The sequence below is a fragment of the Euprymna scolopes genome, chromosome 31 (genome assembly GCF_053919585.1).
Source record: "Euprymna scolopes isolate OS-2025 chromosome 31, ASM5391958v1, whole genome shotgun sequence".
Lineage (NCBI taxonomy): Eukaryota > Metazoa > Mollusca > Cephalopoda > Sepiida > Sepiolidae > Euprymna > Euprymna scolopes.
Genome location: NC_136512.1, coordinates 2,131,146 through 2,151,145, shown reverse-complemented (window position 1 = coordinate 2,151,145; position 20,000 = coordinate 2,131,146). Strand labels below are relative to the sequence as shown.

Below are 20,000 nucleotides of genomic sequence, written 5' to 3'. Positions count from 1 at the left end.
CCTGAAGACATTAATCAAAATTAATCCCTCTTACCCCCTCTCCCTTCCTCCTCTCTCTATTTCTCATGTTTTTCTCTCTTTCCCAATTTTTTTTAACCCTCTCTCTTTTTATCTCGCCCTTCTCCATTCTCCCCAACTCCCACCACCGTGTAAAAAAACAAAAAAACAAAAACAAAAAACAATAAAAAGTGGAATGATGAATTTGTCGACTTCAAATAACAAAACTATTATTTTAAACTTTTATTGAAAAAATAAATTCAAGTAACTTGATTATGTAATAGAGCTGACATCTATTTAATGTAACCGCCTTCAGCCTCAATCACCACCTCGATAGGGTCCGGAACTGGAAGCATGCCTTTTCCACAAGCGCCTGCGAATACTCGCCAGATGGCAGCTTTGGTGTTGTGGGAGGTCATGTTGGTGATGTTCTCGACGTGTGACCAATCGAAGTAGTCCAGCAGGTTCAGGTCGGGGAAGGAACGGGGTACAAAGTGGTAGCATTCCTTCTGAAGCCAAGCCTGGGTTTCTTTAGATTTGTGGGCCGATGCCAAGTTCTGCTGTTACACCCAAGACCTGCCAGCGGCCACCTGATTGAACCATGGGATCAGCACACTCTTTAGCGCATCCAGGTACACTTTGGTGTTGGCTTTCAAGCTGACTTCAAAGATGTGAGGTGGCATGATGTGGCTCTCACTTGAAATCACACCAAAAAACAATAACCATGGCGGAAACTTCGTTGAGCTGTGCCCTCAAGGGTTAGAACCGTTCGGGTTTGCATTTTGAGAATGCTGGCAATGGTCCTGTTGTCATGGTAGTACATCGGCACATTTCCGATCTCGCTCGTTGAACATTGTGTCACTTTCAGACATGATAGAAGGCTCCTATCGCTCTTGGAATTTTTGCACAACTGGCCAACTAGTAGGTGGTCTGCAACAAAACACCCTTTTTTAATCAAACGGAAATGGAATCTTTTCTAGGGCGACAATTTTATCGTTCCACCCTGCACAAAAAGGGAAATAGGGGACGAAGAAGGAAGTGCAGGAGTACCAGGGGAAAAAACTATTAGGAGTAGAAGACTTTCCGGTATGTAGGGACTTTCTGGTATTAAGGGACCTTAACAGTAAAGAGGTGAAATTTGGCTGCTTGTCGGGTAATTTGCGTTGAGGGAACACAAGTTCTAAGAGTTCGTCAGAGCACATTCCATTAAAGTACTTGAAAAATAGGTACAGTGATGTACCATTGTGGCGATGGGATAGAGGCTGGAGTTTGGTTGATAGTGTGGGACCTATTAGTTTTAAGACATTTTAAACCCTGTCTTTGAGAGAGAGAGAGAGAGAGAGAGAGAGAGAGAGAGAGAGAGAGAGAGTAGTGGCATATGCGTTCAGAAAATGGCAACAATACTCCATGCATGAGCAAATAGTGACATTGTAGTGTTACATGGTACTGTCCAGTGTGATTAGTTTTCTAGCACGGTAGATAGAGCCCACCTTCGCTGCAGCAGCCTTGGCAATGTCCTCAATGTATTTGTTCCAATTCATGTTGCTTGTGAATGTTAAGCCAATTAGTTTGAAGATAGAGTGTATTTAATCATGGCTATCGTTAATCGAGAAGGTGTTTCTTTCATAATTGTTAAAGAAAGAAGCTTAGTTTTGACAGTATCAAAAATTACAATCCATTTACGTTCCTATTCCACTGCAGATTGAAGATCTCCCTTTAAAATTCCAGCCATTACCTTTGATATGTATTCACTCGCTTTTACTTTGTATCTGTTATGGAACGTAGTGTCATCAGCAAATGTGCCCATCTCTTACACAATTTCATCAGGGATGTCCTTTATGAATATCAGGAATAATAAAGGATCGATTCCAGAGAGACATCCACATTTATATCATCGTGTTTGGACGTACATCGAAAATAATTTGAATTTTTCTTTAATTTAAGAAGGATCTGATTATATTGAATATTTGCCCGATATGATTAAACTATTATGAGAAGATCTTCGTACCAGACCATATCAAAGGTTTAGGGTTATCTCTCTTGTTTCAGCTGCCTTTTTTTCGATGTTCATCGACTGTGTGTATATATATATATATATATATATATATATATATATATATATATATATATTGAGTAAAACGATTCATAATTGTGAATTAAAAATCAGTTTCAAAAGGAAAAACAAACAAAATCAACTCAATTGTACGATCGTTTCGGAAACGATGTTGAGTAAAACGATTAATATAGCTCTAGGATATCTATACTTATTGAGCATATTATATGTCTACAGTACAATGAGCAATGTTTTCCTTTAAAAGCATTAATACATTTACACATTTACTAATACATTAAAATAAACTCTGCTTTTTAGACTCCACGTCTAATTCCCTCCAATATATATATATATATATATATATAACTACTTAATTTACTGACATAAAATTAATATACGAAAGTATATATTATGCATAAACTTTAAGTATTTACTTCAAAAGTGCTCAATACGTAGGTAGAGCTAGTTAGTAAGTTATAAAATGTATATGGCGATTAAGCTACATAAGCCTGAAGAATCCTAGAGTGGATGAAACGCGGAATATTCAATGTAGCTTAATCGCCATATACATTTTATAACTTACTATATATATATATATATATATATATATATATATATATATATATATATATATATATATATAATTAAGTGCGTGGGTGTTTGTTCATTTATATAATTTTTTCAAAGGTGTTTTCGTGCAAATCCTATAATGTCACGAACAATGGGTCGCAAATTGAAGCACAGCTATTGTAATTGCGCTATTTACTCAAAAACTAAACTAAAGAATTTTTAATCTAGAACGATGCAACACTCCAATTATATTATTTTTTTTTGTAAATTGAAGCGCTTAAACGATTTGTCAGAACCATTATTGTCAAAAAAATAATGTCAAACATGACGCCATGTTTGAAAACTTCCTTCCACAAAATCGTGTTTCTAAATAGGGAACTGCGTTTGAACATTTCTCATTGCGCCAGAAAAGAATACTTTTGTTGAACGTACGTTATCACCTTTGACAACTATGTAAAGTACAAATGTTCCATTGCGGCTTGCCATGTAAATATTTTACACTTTTGTTTTTGGAAGTCATTCTAAACAAAACTTGAAGCTATATGGTGTGACGAGCTAAAATGAACGAAAGATTATTATCCGAGACATAATTTTTAACATTAAAAATTACCTACTTAAATTCTATACGAAGTACAGCTGCATTTATCTCCCTTTAATTCAATACATCTATTACTTATTTCTAATCTATTATATAAATCGCAGCCGTCTGTGTGTGTGTGTGTGTGTGTGTGTATTTTCGCTAAAAATCTTTTGTCCTCCGCATTGAAGCGGCATGATCGTTAGAAAAAGCGATTTCTTCGACACATAATATATCGAAAAATTAGAAAAAAAATCGTCAATTATTTCATGTAGAAATGTCGTTTTGTTTAAAGGGGGATCAGATAAAAATGTTGGTTTCGATGCTGTTTGTAAATCGCGCATGCACGAATGGTCGTTTCGTTCTTTCATTTTAATAAGATAAATTTGCAAGGTGATAGCATCTGTGTCGTTGTGGTCCCATCGATTGATTTTTGGCTTACGAACTTAAAGTTCGCGTGCACCATGCGATTTTTTTTTTTTTGCTTACAAAATTTTGCTTTCGGTTTCGCTTCTGGCTGGTGGTACCCAAGTTTTTTTTATTTTTTTTATTTAACTGTATTTTACAACCGACGCCCCCCGCTAGTTCCTTATAATAAAAGCTATGCCATAGAATTACACGTTGGCAGCGGGGATACAAACAACGAAAAAAAAAAAATTTAATGTAAAAGTGAGTTGCTATAACGGAGGCATTATTGTAATATTAATGATTTATTAACACACACACACACACACACACACACACACACACACACACACACACACACACACACACACACACACACACACACACATATATATACAAGATAACATCAGACATGTTCGTTACGGCATGCTGTTAATATTGAAGTCCAATGATTGTGTACGTGTATTCTTATGCCGAAGGGGTACAATCCCTGCGCGTATAAAAGTAGTTCTGATATCACTGTTATATAGGGGTTTCATTATTATTATTATTATTATTATTCTTGTTGTTACTGTTCGTTGTTAGGAAGTCTTATTAAAAGTGAGTCTTAGAGAGTCTTATTAAGAGAGATGTTGCGTTCTGTGTTCGTTTTATGAAGAGATTCATATATATAAAATGTTCATACTTAGAAGTGTAGTAGAAGCTCTTAGAGTGAGGAGACAGTGTTGAGACAGTTTTAGTGTTCACATTGTAGATATGAGATGTAGAGACATTGTGTATGTGAAGACATTTTAAAACACAGGGTATATAAGACATATTCACTTTACCTTTTGGTAGAATTACAACACAAAGACGACGTTTATAAAAACACATGATGCGTTTATTTCCATGGACCGGTCGGTGGTTTTCTTAGTCAGGAATTCAAAGTTTTACATTCTATGTTTCAAAGGTGACCGTCTCGCTTCCAGACGTTCGACTGTCCATCTCTGGACTCCAGACTGTCGTCTGTCATCCTCAGACTCTCCTGCTTAACTCTAAAGTTTCTAACTATATCTGTGGAGAATGGGGACAAAAGTGGTTGGTCGCGTTCAATGCTGCCAAGACTAAACTAGTTTCATTCAATAATTACAAGAAACACTCTCTACCACCTATAGCAATGGCCAACGACTCTTTATCTGAGAGTACATCTTTCAAACTGCTTGGCCTAACGTTCACAGGAAACATGAGTTGGAACAATTACATTGAAGGCATTGCCAGGGCCGCTGCAATAAAGGTGGGCTCTCTCTACCGTGCTAGACAACTACTAACACCCGAAAGTATCCTGTACCTCTATAAGGCCACCATTCGCCCATGTATGGAGTATTGCTGTCACATCTGGGCTGGTGCATCTGCTACTAGTCTCTCGCCCCTTGACAAGGTTCAAAAGAGAGTCGCAAACCTGATAGGCCCTGAACTGGCATCTAAGCTTCAGCTTCTGTCCCATCGACGTAATGTTGCATCCCTCTGCCTTTTCTACAAGTATTTTAGTGGTAAATGCTCTGACGAACTGCAATCACTTGTGCCCCCACGACGTGAGCACGCTCGACAAACCCGACACCCCCACACTGTAGAGATCCCTAGATGTAAAAGATCTTTTTACTCCAATAGTTTCTTCCCCAGAACCGCTAGACTCTGGAATTCCATTTCAGGTCCCTGCTTCCCCAACAATACTGACTTGCAGAAGTTCAAGTGTAACGTGAACCGACATCTTGCTGCCAAAATCCCTACATAGTACTCCAGTAGTTGTTGCCCCTGATAGTAGCCCCCTACACCAAAGTGGCAATTTGCCTTGTTGGGGTGAAAATGTAATAATAAAAAAATATATATCGAGAACTTCCCATTTTCCATGACGTCATACCCATGTTAAAACATGTGTCTTCTTTCACGTGTTCTGAAAATGCGTGTCCAAAACATTTTCCTTTGTTTACAAAAGGAATTTTAACCTATATTTCCAGTAACCTATATTTTCAATGTTAAAGACATGTTTATTAAATTATCCTATAGTTGCATTCCTCAATTCAATTTATTAACAGAATTGACAAATGCACATTCCTTTTCTTAAAACTATTTTATCTCTAAGCTAAACAATGGTTTGTTTTTACATTCCATTTTCTAATTCTCTCTCGTAATCTATTTCTAAACCTAAATTACGAGGTTCGAATTTCGTCTATTCTATTTCATTTTCATTTTAACTAAATCTCTCTATTTTTACTTAGATGAAAAAGGGGACAGACCCTTTTTACAATGTAACATCACTACACGATGTTTTTTTTTAATATCCCGCGTAGTAGAACTGTATTTATCTCCCTTTAATTCTAGGTATTTTATTTCTTATCACTAATTTCTAATAATAAAAGCTATGTACTTCATAAAAGCTATATATTAGTGCTGGGATGATTAATCGAAATCGGAATCGGGAATCGGAAAAAAATTGTGACTAATTTCCGATGCCAAAAACGATTCCTATTTTTATTTGATTTTGTTTAAAACAAAATCTTCCGCTACTGGTAGTAATAATAAAATATATATATATCTAAAAAAGTAAAATTACCTGTGTGTGTATGTGTATGTGTGTGTGCGTGTGTGTGTGCGCGCGCGCGCGTGTGTGTACATTTTTTTACCAAAGTATTCTGTCAATTTTTAGTCTACAGACTCGAGATTTGACATAAGGGGTCGTGAGATTTGGGAAAATCTTTATAATTGGTTTTCGGACAGAAATTTGGCTGTAAAGGTGTCAAAGTTCAACGATTTGACCTTTGAAAAACTCTAGAAAAGTCCGTTGTCAATTTTGGGTCTTGAAATTTTAGATGTAGGTTACTTGAACATGGATCAAACTTTTTAATTTGAGTTAAGCCCCAAATATTAAATGTTAAGAGATCAAAATTGGGGTCAAAGTTAAAAAAAAATTGACCTCTGCGGTATCTACCAAATTATTAAGTCAATTTTTGGTCTAAACATTTGAAATTTTACATAAAGTGTATTCAGACATAGAGCAAGATTCTTAATCTGTTTTTGGCCGAAAATTTGGCTGCCAGGGGGTCAAAATTAAAAAGATTTGTCCTTTGCAGTGTCTAGCAAACTATTCAGCAAATTTTGGGTCTAAACATTTGAAATTTTACATAAAGGGTATTCAGACATGCAGCAAGCTTTTAAATCAGTTTTGGGCGAAAATTTGGCTGCCAAGAGGTCAAAGTTTAAAAAGTTTACCTTTGCAGACTCTACCAAACTCTTTCACCAATTTGGGTCTAAACACTTGAAATTTTAGATGTAGGTTACCTGGACATGAGTCAAACTTTTTAATATGTATATACATATGCACATATACATATGCACATAAAGTTATTAACAGTACATAGGGCCTGAGCAAAGCTGGGCTGCACTGCTAGTAATAAATATTTATTGATTTAAGACTAAAATCTATAGATCCCCGCCTCCCCCAAGTGTATTTTTTATGTTTAAGAAAAGAATCGGAATCGGTAATGGTATCGGAACCGAGAAAAATATTAGAATCGTCCCATCACTACTATACATGCGTCAGTGTAAAACGTAATGTAACTCTAGTTTAATAAATTTAATTATTTTTAATTTTCATCACCAAAAATTATGTCCTTTAATGTCATACGTAGTATAACTGCATTTAGTGACCTTGTCTGTCTATCTGTTTGAAGAACGGTCTCTACCAAACTCCTCTGTCAATTTTTGGTCTACAGACTTGAAACCTGATATGTAGATGATTTGGACTTTTGGAACAAATTCGTTTCTTTTTAGCCGGTAAAAATAAGTTCTAAGGGGTCAAAATTGAAGAAAAAATGGAACTTGGCAAGCGTAAGTCGACTTAACATGTTATTTCTACAGACGCACAAATATACATGTATATTTTTAACAACGTAATATTTTTTAAAAAGATTTTTTGTGTGTATGAACTTAGGTAACGTATAAAGCTGGAGAGTGACATATTTTGGTTTCGATTCTAGCTACTGCTACCGAAGTCATATTTTTTTTACTTTTGAAATCACTACTACATATTGGGTACAATATAATAATCAATGAAGTATAAGCCTCTATAATAATAAATACGAAATGTGCATCAATTAAAATGTATTATATTACAATCGGGCCACGCTAGGTGAGGGCACTACTATATATTAGGTACAATAAAATAATCAATAGAAAATTGGATCTATAATAATAAATACCAATTAAAATATCACATTTAAGTGTATTTTAGGACCGGGTAACGCATATACACGCGTATATATATAAGGATGAAACACTAGTGTCTGTAGGTATTTAATTATTATAGTAGAAAATAATTATGACAGCCCTTTTAAGAAATTCGTTTCTTATCGTTGAGCACTTTCAGTTGAATTAAAAGTCGGTCAATTTAGCTCTTATGCGTAGATCATCGTATAACGATTAGATCACTGTCTGACTGACGTAAATGAACACTTAAAATTAAGATGTTTAACATTCAACGTTATTTCAAGTGGTTAATGGTAGCCGAATGGATTAGGTCTCCGCTAATCGAGCCAGAGATATCTCGTGATACGGGGTTCGAATCGTTCGACTGGTAGTAATCGTGACACCCTGCATGGATGAAACACTAGTGTCTGTAGGTATTTAATTATTATAGTAAAAAAATAATTATATATATATATATATATATATATATATATATATATATATATATATATTATCGTTTTATCTGCTTTGGTTACACATGTTTCTGCTACCGGATCGTATTCACGATCCAGCAACTTCGTCAGACTTGAACAGAAGTGGCTATTATGATTTTAAAAACCCCTTCTAAATAAGAATAACCACTTCTGTTCAAGTCTGACGAAGTTGCTGGATCGTGAATACGATCCGGCAGCAGAAACACGTGTAACTAAAACAGATAAAACGGTAATAAACGGCAATAAAAAAATATATATATATATTTGCTCTGCAATAGTATTGAGCACCTTCTTCAGGTTTTTACTAATTGCTAGTTTTTCTATATATATATATATATTGGTCATAAGTTTTGGTTTCGGTTTCGATTCAAGCTCATGCACCCAAAGCATCTGGATATATTTTTTATTTTTGAAATCACAACTTTATAATATATAAGAATCGATAGAAAATTGACTCTATAATAATATATAAGAATCGATAGAAAATTGACTCTATAATAATATATAAGAATCGATAGAAAATTGACTCTATAATAATATATAAGAATCAATAGAAAATTGACTCTATAATAATATATAAGAAATCTGCATAAATTAAAATGTTATATTTAAGCATATTTTACGACTAGGCTACGCCGGGTGTCCCTGCTAGTTAATTTTAATTCCTCACAATAAAAACTGTGTACTTTAATATCATACATAGGTAAAAAATGTGTTGGAATGAAACGGAAATATCCGAGAATACTTACTGCTTACGCACTTGAACTTATCACAGCAGGAGCCCGGCTGTCTGGTCGCTTTTTCAACGACCATTATATTAAAATGAAGGCGACATTCAACCGGAACACATTTCTCACGACTCGGGCAAACACAACTGCAATAAATAAATAACCAGAGTAAAAAACAACAACAACAAAAAACAAAAAAACAAAACCAAAACAAAAAAACAAAAAACAAAAACAAACCCCAAAAAAAACAAACAAAAAAAACAAACCAAAAAACAAAACAAAAAAAAAAAACACAAGAAAAAAAACACAAAAAAAAAACACACACACACAAAAGTTTGCAATATTTGGAGTATTCGAACTACTGCTGGGTCGATGTAACCTCCAACCTTCTTCAAGTGTGTCTTGTCAAACTTGTCAGAATCTCTACGGAATTCCAAACGGAACCCTTCATTTAATATCCGCAGAATGTATAGTTCTTGTTCCATCATTGGCTAGAAGTCTAAAATTATTTATAATTGGAGGGGATTTCGAAAAGTAATGCCTCCTATTTTTTCTTATTCTATCGATTTATCGGCCAGAGAGGATTGCAAATTGCATTGTTATTATGACTGAACTAATGCATTCATGATTTCAATGTTTCATCTCTCTGTTGCAGATATTAAGAACATGGGACTCTAAGAAAAGCAACCGCTCTCATAGACGTGCGAAAGAAGCAGAGATGCGTCGTTGAATTTTTGATAAGGTGTGTTGAAAAGAGGTTAGTTTAATATTGATCGCCCGAGGCGTCTCTGTCGGGGATGCTGAGGGGGCTACTCATGCATCTTTTGCAGAGTCAGTGCTCCTTCTATGGGTTGCTGACTTTTCAATTCTACTTTCTGACACTTGTGCCACATTTCTCGCGGTGGGATAGGAATAAGTACGGGGGGGGGGGGTTTCCAAAATGATTGGACACATTTGTTGGCAAATATATAAATAAATAAATAAATAAATAAATATATAAATAAATAAATAAATAAAATAATAAAAAAAGTTAAATAATAATTAAATGAAGAAAATATAATTTTATATTTTTTAAATGTACGTATGTATTTAGCTGTAGGTATTTAATAATTATTATAGTAAATAATTATATATATATTTATATGTATGTATGTATGTATCTTTCTCTCTCTCTCTCTATCCCTCTCTCTCTCTCTCTCTCTCTCTCTCTCTCTCTCTCTCTCTCTCTCTCTATATATATATATATATATATATATATATAATGCTCTCTATCTTAGGTCGAGCACAATTGGGAAGTGATACACGAATTACCATTAAGCGAATTAAGCGATGCTCTTTGCGTAAACAAATCGAGCTTAGGTATTTCAGATCATGTCAAAACATCGTTAATTCACTACCCGCACTGCAGCTGCCGGTTAGCGTAATGGTTAGAAGCCTTGACCGTCGTACGGACAGTCGGGTCTCGACGATCCTGGCTTGATATATATATATATATATATATATATATATATATATTATATATATATATATATATATATATATGCACACACACACACACACACACACACACACACACATATATATATACACAGGGGGTGTTCCAAAATGATGGAACATATTTGTTAGCCCAAAAAATAAATTAATTAAATAAAGAAAATATAATTTTATTTATTTATTTTTTAATTTACGTAAAAAGCCATTTTATTTCACACAATCTTAAATATTAAATCGGTCAAATGTTTTCCATCATTGCTCAGACATGATTGCAAACGTTCCAAGTTTTCAATAACTCGTTGGATCATTTCGGGTGGAATAGCAGCAATTTCAGAACGAATAATTCTTTTTAATTCTTCAAGAGATCAAGGGCAGTGACTGAATATTTTTAACTTCAAATATTCCCATAAGAAAAAAAATCGCAGGAGTTTAGTTCATGCGATCTTGTGGGCCAACCAATATCACCACGCAAAGAAATCAAATGATACGGGAATATTTCCTTCAAAAAGAAAATGCATAAATACAAAAAATAGATGAATTTTGTTCTAATTAAAATGAAATGGCATTCTATGTACGTTTTTTTTAAAAAAATAATTTTATTTAATTACTAGCGGGGGTACCCGGCGTTGCCCGAGTGTTTGTTTCCGGGACGGGGGGGGTGGAGTTTAAAAAAATATTATGGTAGGTAAGTAGGAAGGATCAAACCCGGAGTCATGAGTAAAAGTAGGAAAATAAAGTGTGAAAAAAAAAACAACAAAAAAAAAAACATCTGCAACGTTAACAGTTCGGCCACCAAGAAAAGTCCATTCCAGTTGTTTAGAAAAAAAAAAAAAAAAAAACGACTACGGTAGGTCGGCGCGAACGTGAAAATATAATGTGAATTGTCCAGCACGCTAACCACTACGCCACAGAGCACTGCAGCTTAGTTTAGTGATTTTAAATAACTTCACATGAAAGAACTACGAAGCCAAACCGGTGTTCTCTTCTCAACTGTTCCTTGTGAACGATCCCCAAACGGTGTTAAGTGGTGGCAGGGGGAGGAGGAATTTATTAGAGAGAAAATATTTTACCACTTCCATTGATCTTAACCGATTTTGGCCGTGACTTCTCAGCAGAAAAAGTATAGAAATCTAAGATTATCGAGGAATTTGAGAAATAATAAGCCTATAACACACCTCAGATATTGTTCTGCCGTTTGTGCATATTATATTTGCATGAAATATCTTGATTTTTAATCCTATTAATGTCAAAATCCGACGGGAAAAAATGAGTTCATTTTATTTATATAGATAGATAGATAGAAGAATAGATAGAAGATAGATAGAAGAGAAGATAGAGAAGATTATTTCATTTTTTTTTTTACCTACAAATGTGCCAGATCATTTTAGTACAAACATTCATGTCGGGAACAGTAGTCCCTAACTCAACAGGATGCACCCGAAAAAACAAAAAAAGGTTGGAGGTTACATCGGCTGAAACGCTGTAAGAATAACATACATGTTGAGAATTGGGAGGTAACAATAGTCAAGTGGTTAACGACACAGACTGACGATCTGAATGTTTCAGTTTCGTTTCCAGTTCCTTCCACAAAAGTTGCTTTTACTGTTAAAAGTTGTCAGCCTTAACGTTATCTCTTCCGTAAGTACCCGATGTCTTTCTAGAAAGAATTCTGACTAAAAAAAAAACATCGGGGAAACCAATGCCAACAATAGAATCTTCGGATTCATATGGTGATGATATCAAATATAAGAAACCACAAGATTAAACTTTTTCTAGCGTTTGGTTGAGAGAGTGATCTAAGTTTTTCTGTGGCTTTTGCCATTTAATCAAAGTATTAAAACCGCCAACGTTGGTTTTTGTTTACACATGGAAAAAAGCATTGCACCATGTTTTTTTTTTCTTGCATTTCAGAATTCTAATACATAAACGGCTATATATCTGTCTGTCTCCATATTTTCAAACTCTATCTCCCCCGAAACTAAAAGTCGCAGAGCGGCGAAAGGGGCCTCAAATGATTGGATTTTCTACGGGCCGTTCTTTTATGGGTCTTTAGCCGGTTAAAATAGTTTTTAAGGGGTCGAAAACGGGTAAAAATTGAGAAAATCGTTAAACATTTTGTGTGTTCATCTTAGTTTATTTTTAATTTTTAATCGGTTTATACGTGTGTCACGTTAATACAGTGGTAACGTCACCAGCTTTGAATGCTGCAGTTTCGTTTTCGATTCTAGCTGATGGCACCCAAATACTTTTTCTAAATAAAACTTTTGAAATCACGATATCAAAATATAAACGAAATTTGGACAAATTAAAATATCATATTTAAGCGTATTTTACGACCGGGCAAAACGTGGACGATAATACATACGTAAAAAGGTAGAAAGCTTTTCAAAAAGCTCCAGAGGAGCTAACTTATATCAATAAATTTATTGCAAGAATAAGAAAAGCAAATTATATACAAATAATATATATATATATATATATATATATATATATATATATATATATATATATATATATATATATATGTATGTATGTATGCATAAGTATATATGTATGTATGTATGCATAAGTATATATATATGTGTATGCATAAGTATATATATATATGTATGCATAAGTATATATATGTGTATGCATAAGTATATATATATGTGTATGCATAAGTATATATATATATATGTATGCATAAGTATATATATATGCATAAGTATATATATATGTATGCATAAGTATATATATGTATGTATAAGTATATATATATGTGTATAAGTATATATATATGTATGAATATATATATATGTATGTATAAGTATATATGTATGTATAAGTATATATATAAGTATATATATATGTATAAGTATATATATAAGTATATATATGTGTATAAGTATATATATATGTATAAGTATATATATGTATAAGTATATATATATATGTATAAGTATGTATATATATATATGTTTGTATATATATATATAGTTCTAAGACGGGTAAAAAAATATATGCATAGTAATTAGGTTACCTAATTTTATACCTTTCGTAATATATTAGATTATTTTACTACTACTACTACTACTACTACTACTACTACTACTACTGCTGCTGCTGCTGCTGCTGTAGTTTTCCGTAAGTGTTGGGAACCGCCGCCATTTAACGATAAAGATGTAAATTTGTATCTGTAATTTTAAAGTCATGATATAGGGAGTCGAAATTGATTGTTTCGGTAAAATTCTCTAGCCATAGTCCCGGGAAACCCAGTTGCATCTTTGCTGCAAGATAGCATTTAAAATTGAAAATATTATGTCGATTAAACTTACATTGGGTCAGTGTAGCAGCAACCATCTTCGGATAATCCTTGAGACACTTTTACACTATCCAATGGGCAGGCTTTTTGCTCATCACAGATTACATCAGCGCACTTCTCTGAAAAGAAAAAAGACAAATGCAAAATCGATATAATATATGTAGGTTCTCTATCTCTCTCTCTATAAACACAAAACATATATTTTTTGAAGTCATGAAAACTGTTTTAATAACATGAATAGGTTGAACTAATTGACCTCTGTCACCAATATTCGGGATATTTTTGGTTCTTTTGTTTAAGGGAGGTGGTGTTCAATTAAAAATTCTGGGGAGCCAAGGTTATATATACTGTTTTTGTTTTTAAATTCCCGAAATAGCGTTTCATAGTAAACAACAAGTAAACAATGATGCAGGAAAACCTAGAACTATTGTGAATTTGAGAAAGTAAGTTGATTCGGCAAATACAAGAGATTTAATAAATTACTGACAAAATAATTTTCCAACAGACGACTAAAAGTTAAATTAAATTTTTTTTTATATAGTTTTCAAGGTTATATACTGATGCCGGGTTCGACAAGATGTGCCCGAAGAAGTTCGGAGCTTACATCGGCCAAAACGTTGTAAGAATATGATTCAAGATGAGAATAGTAGACGTAATAATCCAAGTAATACAAACGGCCAATCATCACGGGTTTTAATAATTATGTACGACAAATGAAGCCACAACAAAGGTACGACAACCAACTCCTGCAGATTGTCTATTCTTGTGATATTTAAATACGTCATTCGAGCAAGCCGAGACTTCTATGCCAAAACTCGCAAGAAGCAACCAATTTTAATTTACACGGACTGCTATTCCCGCTTTTTTTTTTGCCTAAATTTTTTGTGAAAAAATGCTTTTTATAGTTTAATTTGTTAATATATTTACTTTCCATTGTCATTTGCTGTTAAAAACAAAAAACAAACAAACATACAAACAAACAATAAAAACAAACAAACAAACAAACAAACAAACAATATAAACACTGACTATAAGAACAAAACATTTACAATAAAAAATATAAATATTTTTTTTAACTTCAGGGAATATTTTTTCTATTTATTTTTGTCTCGTACATTTTTGAAAAAAATAGTCTCCCTAAAAAAAAAAGTGGGGGGTGGGGCAAGATTTTGGGGGAATTAAATATTTTTTGTCATTGTCATTCTTTTTTATTTTGTAAAAAATTACTATTTAAAAAGAAAAATAGCATGTACAATATCTAAAAAAAGTAGATATTTTTTCTTTATTTTTTACAAAAGCGAAAACAGACAAACAGAAAATAAACAAAGAAATAAAGACAAAGAAAGAAAGAAACAAACAAACAAACAAAGATAGAAACAAACAAAAGACGAACAAACGAACAAAAGCAAACGAAAAACAAACAGATAAACAGCCGAAGGCATATGTCGTGCCTTAATTTTTCGCGCCTTCATTCGTCGTGCCTTAATTTGTCGTACCTAAATGTCACACAAATAGAGAATCAACAGGAGCAGTTTTCGTGCTATATCGTACATTTGTCATGTCTTAATTTGTCGTGAACTAATGGTAAAATTGCAATCCTCACTTGCAAAATTCTGAAAAGAACCCCAAAAACGTATTATTATTATTATTATTATCATCATCATCATCATCATCATCATCATCATCATCTCACATGGACTTCTCACACAGGTCATCAAAGATCTGATTGAAAACCTGCGGTGTTCCCTGGAAGCTGAGTGACAACTAGTCTCCCCAGACGTCCAGCACTCTCTATCTCCTTCGATAGCATTTACGAATAAATTTGCGTTATCGCAACAGCCTCTCACCATAGATTTCTCGCTGGCAGCGGCCATTGGTCTATACTGGAATTTGAGTGGCACTAAGCCTCTCCATGGTTCCAGTTCTCTTCGCGCTTGTCCAGCGGAGGTCTGGTCAGCGCTCTCTCCTCGGTCTTTCCATACTCCTTGACTCTTCTCGGCAATTTGGTATCACACTTTTTTTTTGGGTGGGGGGCGGCGATCGGACAATGGGAGGGGATGCGTGATGGGGACGTAGAACTTGTTGATATGCAGCTTCAATTTTCTTCATTCCCTGTAACGCTTCTTCATGTTTTGCCTCTGCAGCAGTTTGTCTGGCTCACGCATGTGGTTCATATTATTATTATTATTATTAAATAAATAATGGCAAGCAATCTACGAAAGATTAATGCAAGCAACAGTAAACGTAGTCACTAGTTTTGTCTTCTCTGCGCCAGCCTCTCGAACCAAAGGTTCTCAAGTCCTTCACCACCCTTACTGAATGCACACCTCCATGCTGGTCTATCTTCGGCTAGCTCCTCCCACACATACACATCGATGCCAAGAGCGATCAGATCCCGTTTGGCCACATCTTTAAAGCGCAGCACCGGGCGACCGCGGCTTCTTGATCCATTTGCCAGTTCGCTGTAGAGGATATCTTTAGGGAGACGGCCATCGGGCATTCTGCGCAGGTGTCCAAGCCAGCGCGATCGTCGTATCTTGAGTGTCTGAAACAAGGAGCGGCTGCCGGCATGTCTTATCACCTCTTCGTTGGTGATTCTATCCCACCAATTGATGCCCATATGTCGCAAGCATCGGAGATGGTAGACGTTCAGTCTTTTCTCGTGACGAGCATACGTGGTCCAAGTCTCTGCTCCACACAGTAGGCTACTCAGAACACAGCATTCGTAGATGCGGCATTTTGTGCGAGAAGTGAGGTATTTATTGAACCATGCTTTTTCACGTAGTCGGTTGGAAGTAGACGCTGCTCTATCTATGCGCGTTTGTAGCTCCTGTTCAATGGATACTCCCTTGTTGATGTTGGATCCAAGATACGCAAAGTTCTCGACAGTCTCTGGTTCGTGGCCATTGATGGTGATTGGTGATGCGTCACCCTGGTGCATCACAACTGTCTTCTTCACACTGATTACCAGTGCGAACTCCGCACAAGCAGCGCTCAATTTGTCAAGCAGTCGCTTATTATTATTATTATTATTATTATTATTATTATTATTATTATTATTATTATTATTATTTTATTTATTTATTTATTTATTTTTTTAATTTATTTATTTATTTATTTTTTTGTCTAATTACTTTTTATATATTTGTGTTCCGTACATTTTTGGACACGCGTTGCTTTCTTAGTAATTTCCGGCCAGGGCGCCTTGCCCTTAAGACAATCGCTTCTTTTGAATATTCGAACAATGTGAAGAATGTATCGTTCCGTGACTAATGAATACAACCGAAGAATTGACTCTTTCTCTTTACCATTTTTTGGGAACAAACCAGAAAAAGTGAAACACTGTTTTTTCTCTTTTGCATAATGACCGCTTTTTTTTCTTTCGGTTTCTGAGTCACTCTTCTATTAAATAAATCGTACGTTATTAAACGCCGTCATAAACCCCATCCATCCCATCTGTCTCCTCGACCACACACTAACTCCCACGCCCTCCTTAGATTCCAGTTTCTTTTCATGTCGTACACAAGACCTTGGTTTTTAATTATCGTCTCCCTCTTATCGCTGTTTAAACCAGCATCATTATGGCATTGACTTTAACTAGAGTTGCTACTCTCTCCATCTGTAACAGCGTGTATGAGCGCGTGGGGAAGTATCAGCAAGAGCTGTAAGATAGCTGACTTACGAAGATATTAGCAGCAGTATACGAAAATAGCACATATGCAAATTAACAAGTGTATGCGACCTTGTATGACAAAATAAAGGAATAAAGGACTTATGTTGTCAGAAAGAGAGGAGAAGCAAAGTGCGCATCGAAAAAGATGGATGTATACAGTCGGCTTGTGGTCGAAAAGAAAGAAAAACGCGATTCGGGTGAGATGGACGTGTGGCCCCGTGGTTGTGGTAGGAGACACTTAAGCTGATGCCGAGACGGCAGGGTTTTGTTAATCTCAAGATAATAAAATAAACAGAAAAAAAAACAAGAAACAAGCGTTGTTTGGAAAATAATTTTAATAAATGCCATTTGCAAGACAGAGAAAAAAAGACGAGTCGAATTTTTTTTTTTTTGTTCCTTTTCGACGGTACCAGACGGCGTCGGGGTACGAGAGAGGTTTGGACTGTAACGAACACAGTTAGAGAGTAACGGCCACCTTACACATCTTGTGCAATAAACACGATGTCAGGTTTAAGCGTTCTGGACTATCATTCAGAGTTAACATGAACATAGAAGATACTTCCAAGTCCACTGCAAAGAAAGGGTTCCCTTTTATTAAACTAGAAAACCTCTCACACCTGCCAGCATCCTTTACATTTTTAAAGCTACCATTTACCTATGCATGGAGTATTGCTGCCACGATTGGCCTGTTGCACTAACCACTGCTGTAAAAAAATTTTTTTTTTAACTTTATAGATTCCACACTGTCTATTTAGTTCCGTTCCCTGTCCCATCGCCACAATAATAAAAAAGGGATAAATTTGCAAAAAAAAAAAAAAATAAAAGAAAAAAAATTAAAATCTCCCAAATATATAAAAAAACAAAAACACAGGAAGAACATCACATGACCACATAGAACTGAAACTACCCAATGCAACACCAATGATTGTGAAGAGTCGGGACGGATGAAAAGACCGAGGAAAGAGAGCACCAACCAGACCTCCACTAGAAGGATACGATGAGTATTAGGATCTCAAGGGCTTGTTATACCCAATTTTGCAGAGAAGATTGATGATCATTTCCAGTGAGTAATCAGTTGTAAAGGGCTGTTGCGATAACGAAAAATGATTTGCAACGGTTATCAAAAGAAGCGAAGAATGCTGGAAATCTGGGGAGACTTGCTGTCACTTATTGTCAGTGAGTCATAATTAATATAAAAACTTATTCTGAGTGATGATGATGATGATGATGATGATGACGATGATGAAGATGAACGAGAGGAGGAGGAGGATGGAAAGGCTAGGAAGAAAAAAGCTCTAGCCAGATCTCCACTGGATGAATGCGAAGATAACTGAGATATTTGGGAGCATTATTGCCACCCAAATTCCAATGAAGACCAATTGTTATTGCTGTTGATAAATCAATAGTAAACGGCTGTTGCGATAACGCAATATCATTTGAAGAGGTTATCGAAAAAGGTGGAGAATACTGGAAATCTGGGAAGACTTGTAGTCGCCCAGACTCCAGGGAATACCACTGGTTAGTATCAATGAGCGCTCATTGATAGACCTGTGTGAGAATTTCTAGTGAGCTGATAAGAAAACCAATGCCACTACTGTTACTACTACTACTACTACTACTACTACTACTACTTACATCACAATATGTTTAGAATTTAGTTTGAAACGCTTCGTTAAACATCAAACATCGCCGATTATTCTTTGATTTGAATTACTCTTTTACGCAATGGTTTGTTTCGAAAAAAAGAGAACATTCTCCATTGGAGCCAGACACACACAAAATAATGCGTAAACATAAATAAAGAAGAAAACGAAACAAATAAATAAAATAAAATAAAGACGTCACGCAAGTAAACGTACAGATGTACATATACATTATATACGCATCGGGATTGTTCGGTAATTTTCGTAAATTGTTTACAAAAGCTTACGAAAAGCAACGATCATAAATTATATAAATGTTATAGTAAATGTGAACGAGACTCGCGATTCGTTTTCGATAGTTTATCTTATATAAGACAAGACATGAAGCCACTTGAAGTACGGAGCTCAGGCGAATGAAAGATGACCAAATTTCATAATAGAAAGCTAGAGTAAAGTAGAATCACTTCAAAACAGCAATTCGAAATTGCATTCTTCGTATGCCCCCCCCCACTGAAGATTGAACCTTCGACTGCCAGAAGAGTTTACTTACAATTGAATTTTACCCAGTTTATCCGTTACGCCACGGGCTCTTGCGAATTATTAAAGACTTCTAATTGCTCATGGCTAACAGAACGTAGAACATGTTACCCCCGTAGATTAGATATAGGGTTCCGTTCGAAATTTCGTGTTGATTCCCGAGTTCGACAGAACGATACACCTGAAGAAGGTCGGTTACATCGACCGAAAAATTGTTAGTTAGATCGTCCATCGATACCAGCAGTTTCACGGAAACATTCAGAACAGCTTGTAGCGATAAAGATTGCAAGCATGTCTATTCTTT

At 35.1% G+C, this 20,000-nt stretch overlaps 1 protein-coding gene across 3 annotated transcripts in view; it reads right to left on the bottom strand.

Moving 5' to 3' along the window:
- Positions 1 to 20,000, bottom strand: part of LOC145255586 (cysteine-rich motor neuron 1 protein-like) — a 238,147-nt gene that overhangs the window by 41,522 nt on the left and 176,625 nt on the right. For all 3 annotated transcript variants that reach the window (XM_080114064.1, XM_080114063.1, XM_080114062.1), the window contains exons 4-5: positions 13,857 to 13,962; positions 9,067 to 9,191 (exon numbers count right to left, since the gene is read on the bottom strand). In XM_080114064.1, the coding sequence (XP_079970190.1) occupies positions 9,067 to 9,191; positions 13,857 to 13,962 (231 nt within the window). The remainder of the gene's footprint in view (positions 1 to 9,066; positions 9,192 to 13,856; positions 13,963 to 20,000) is intronic.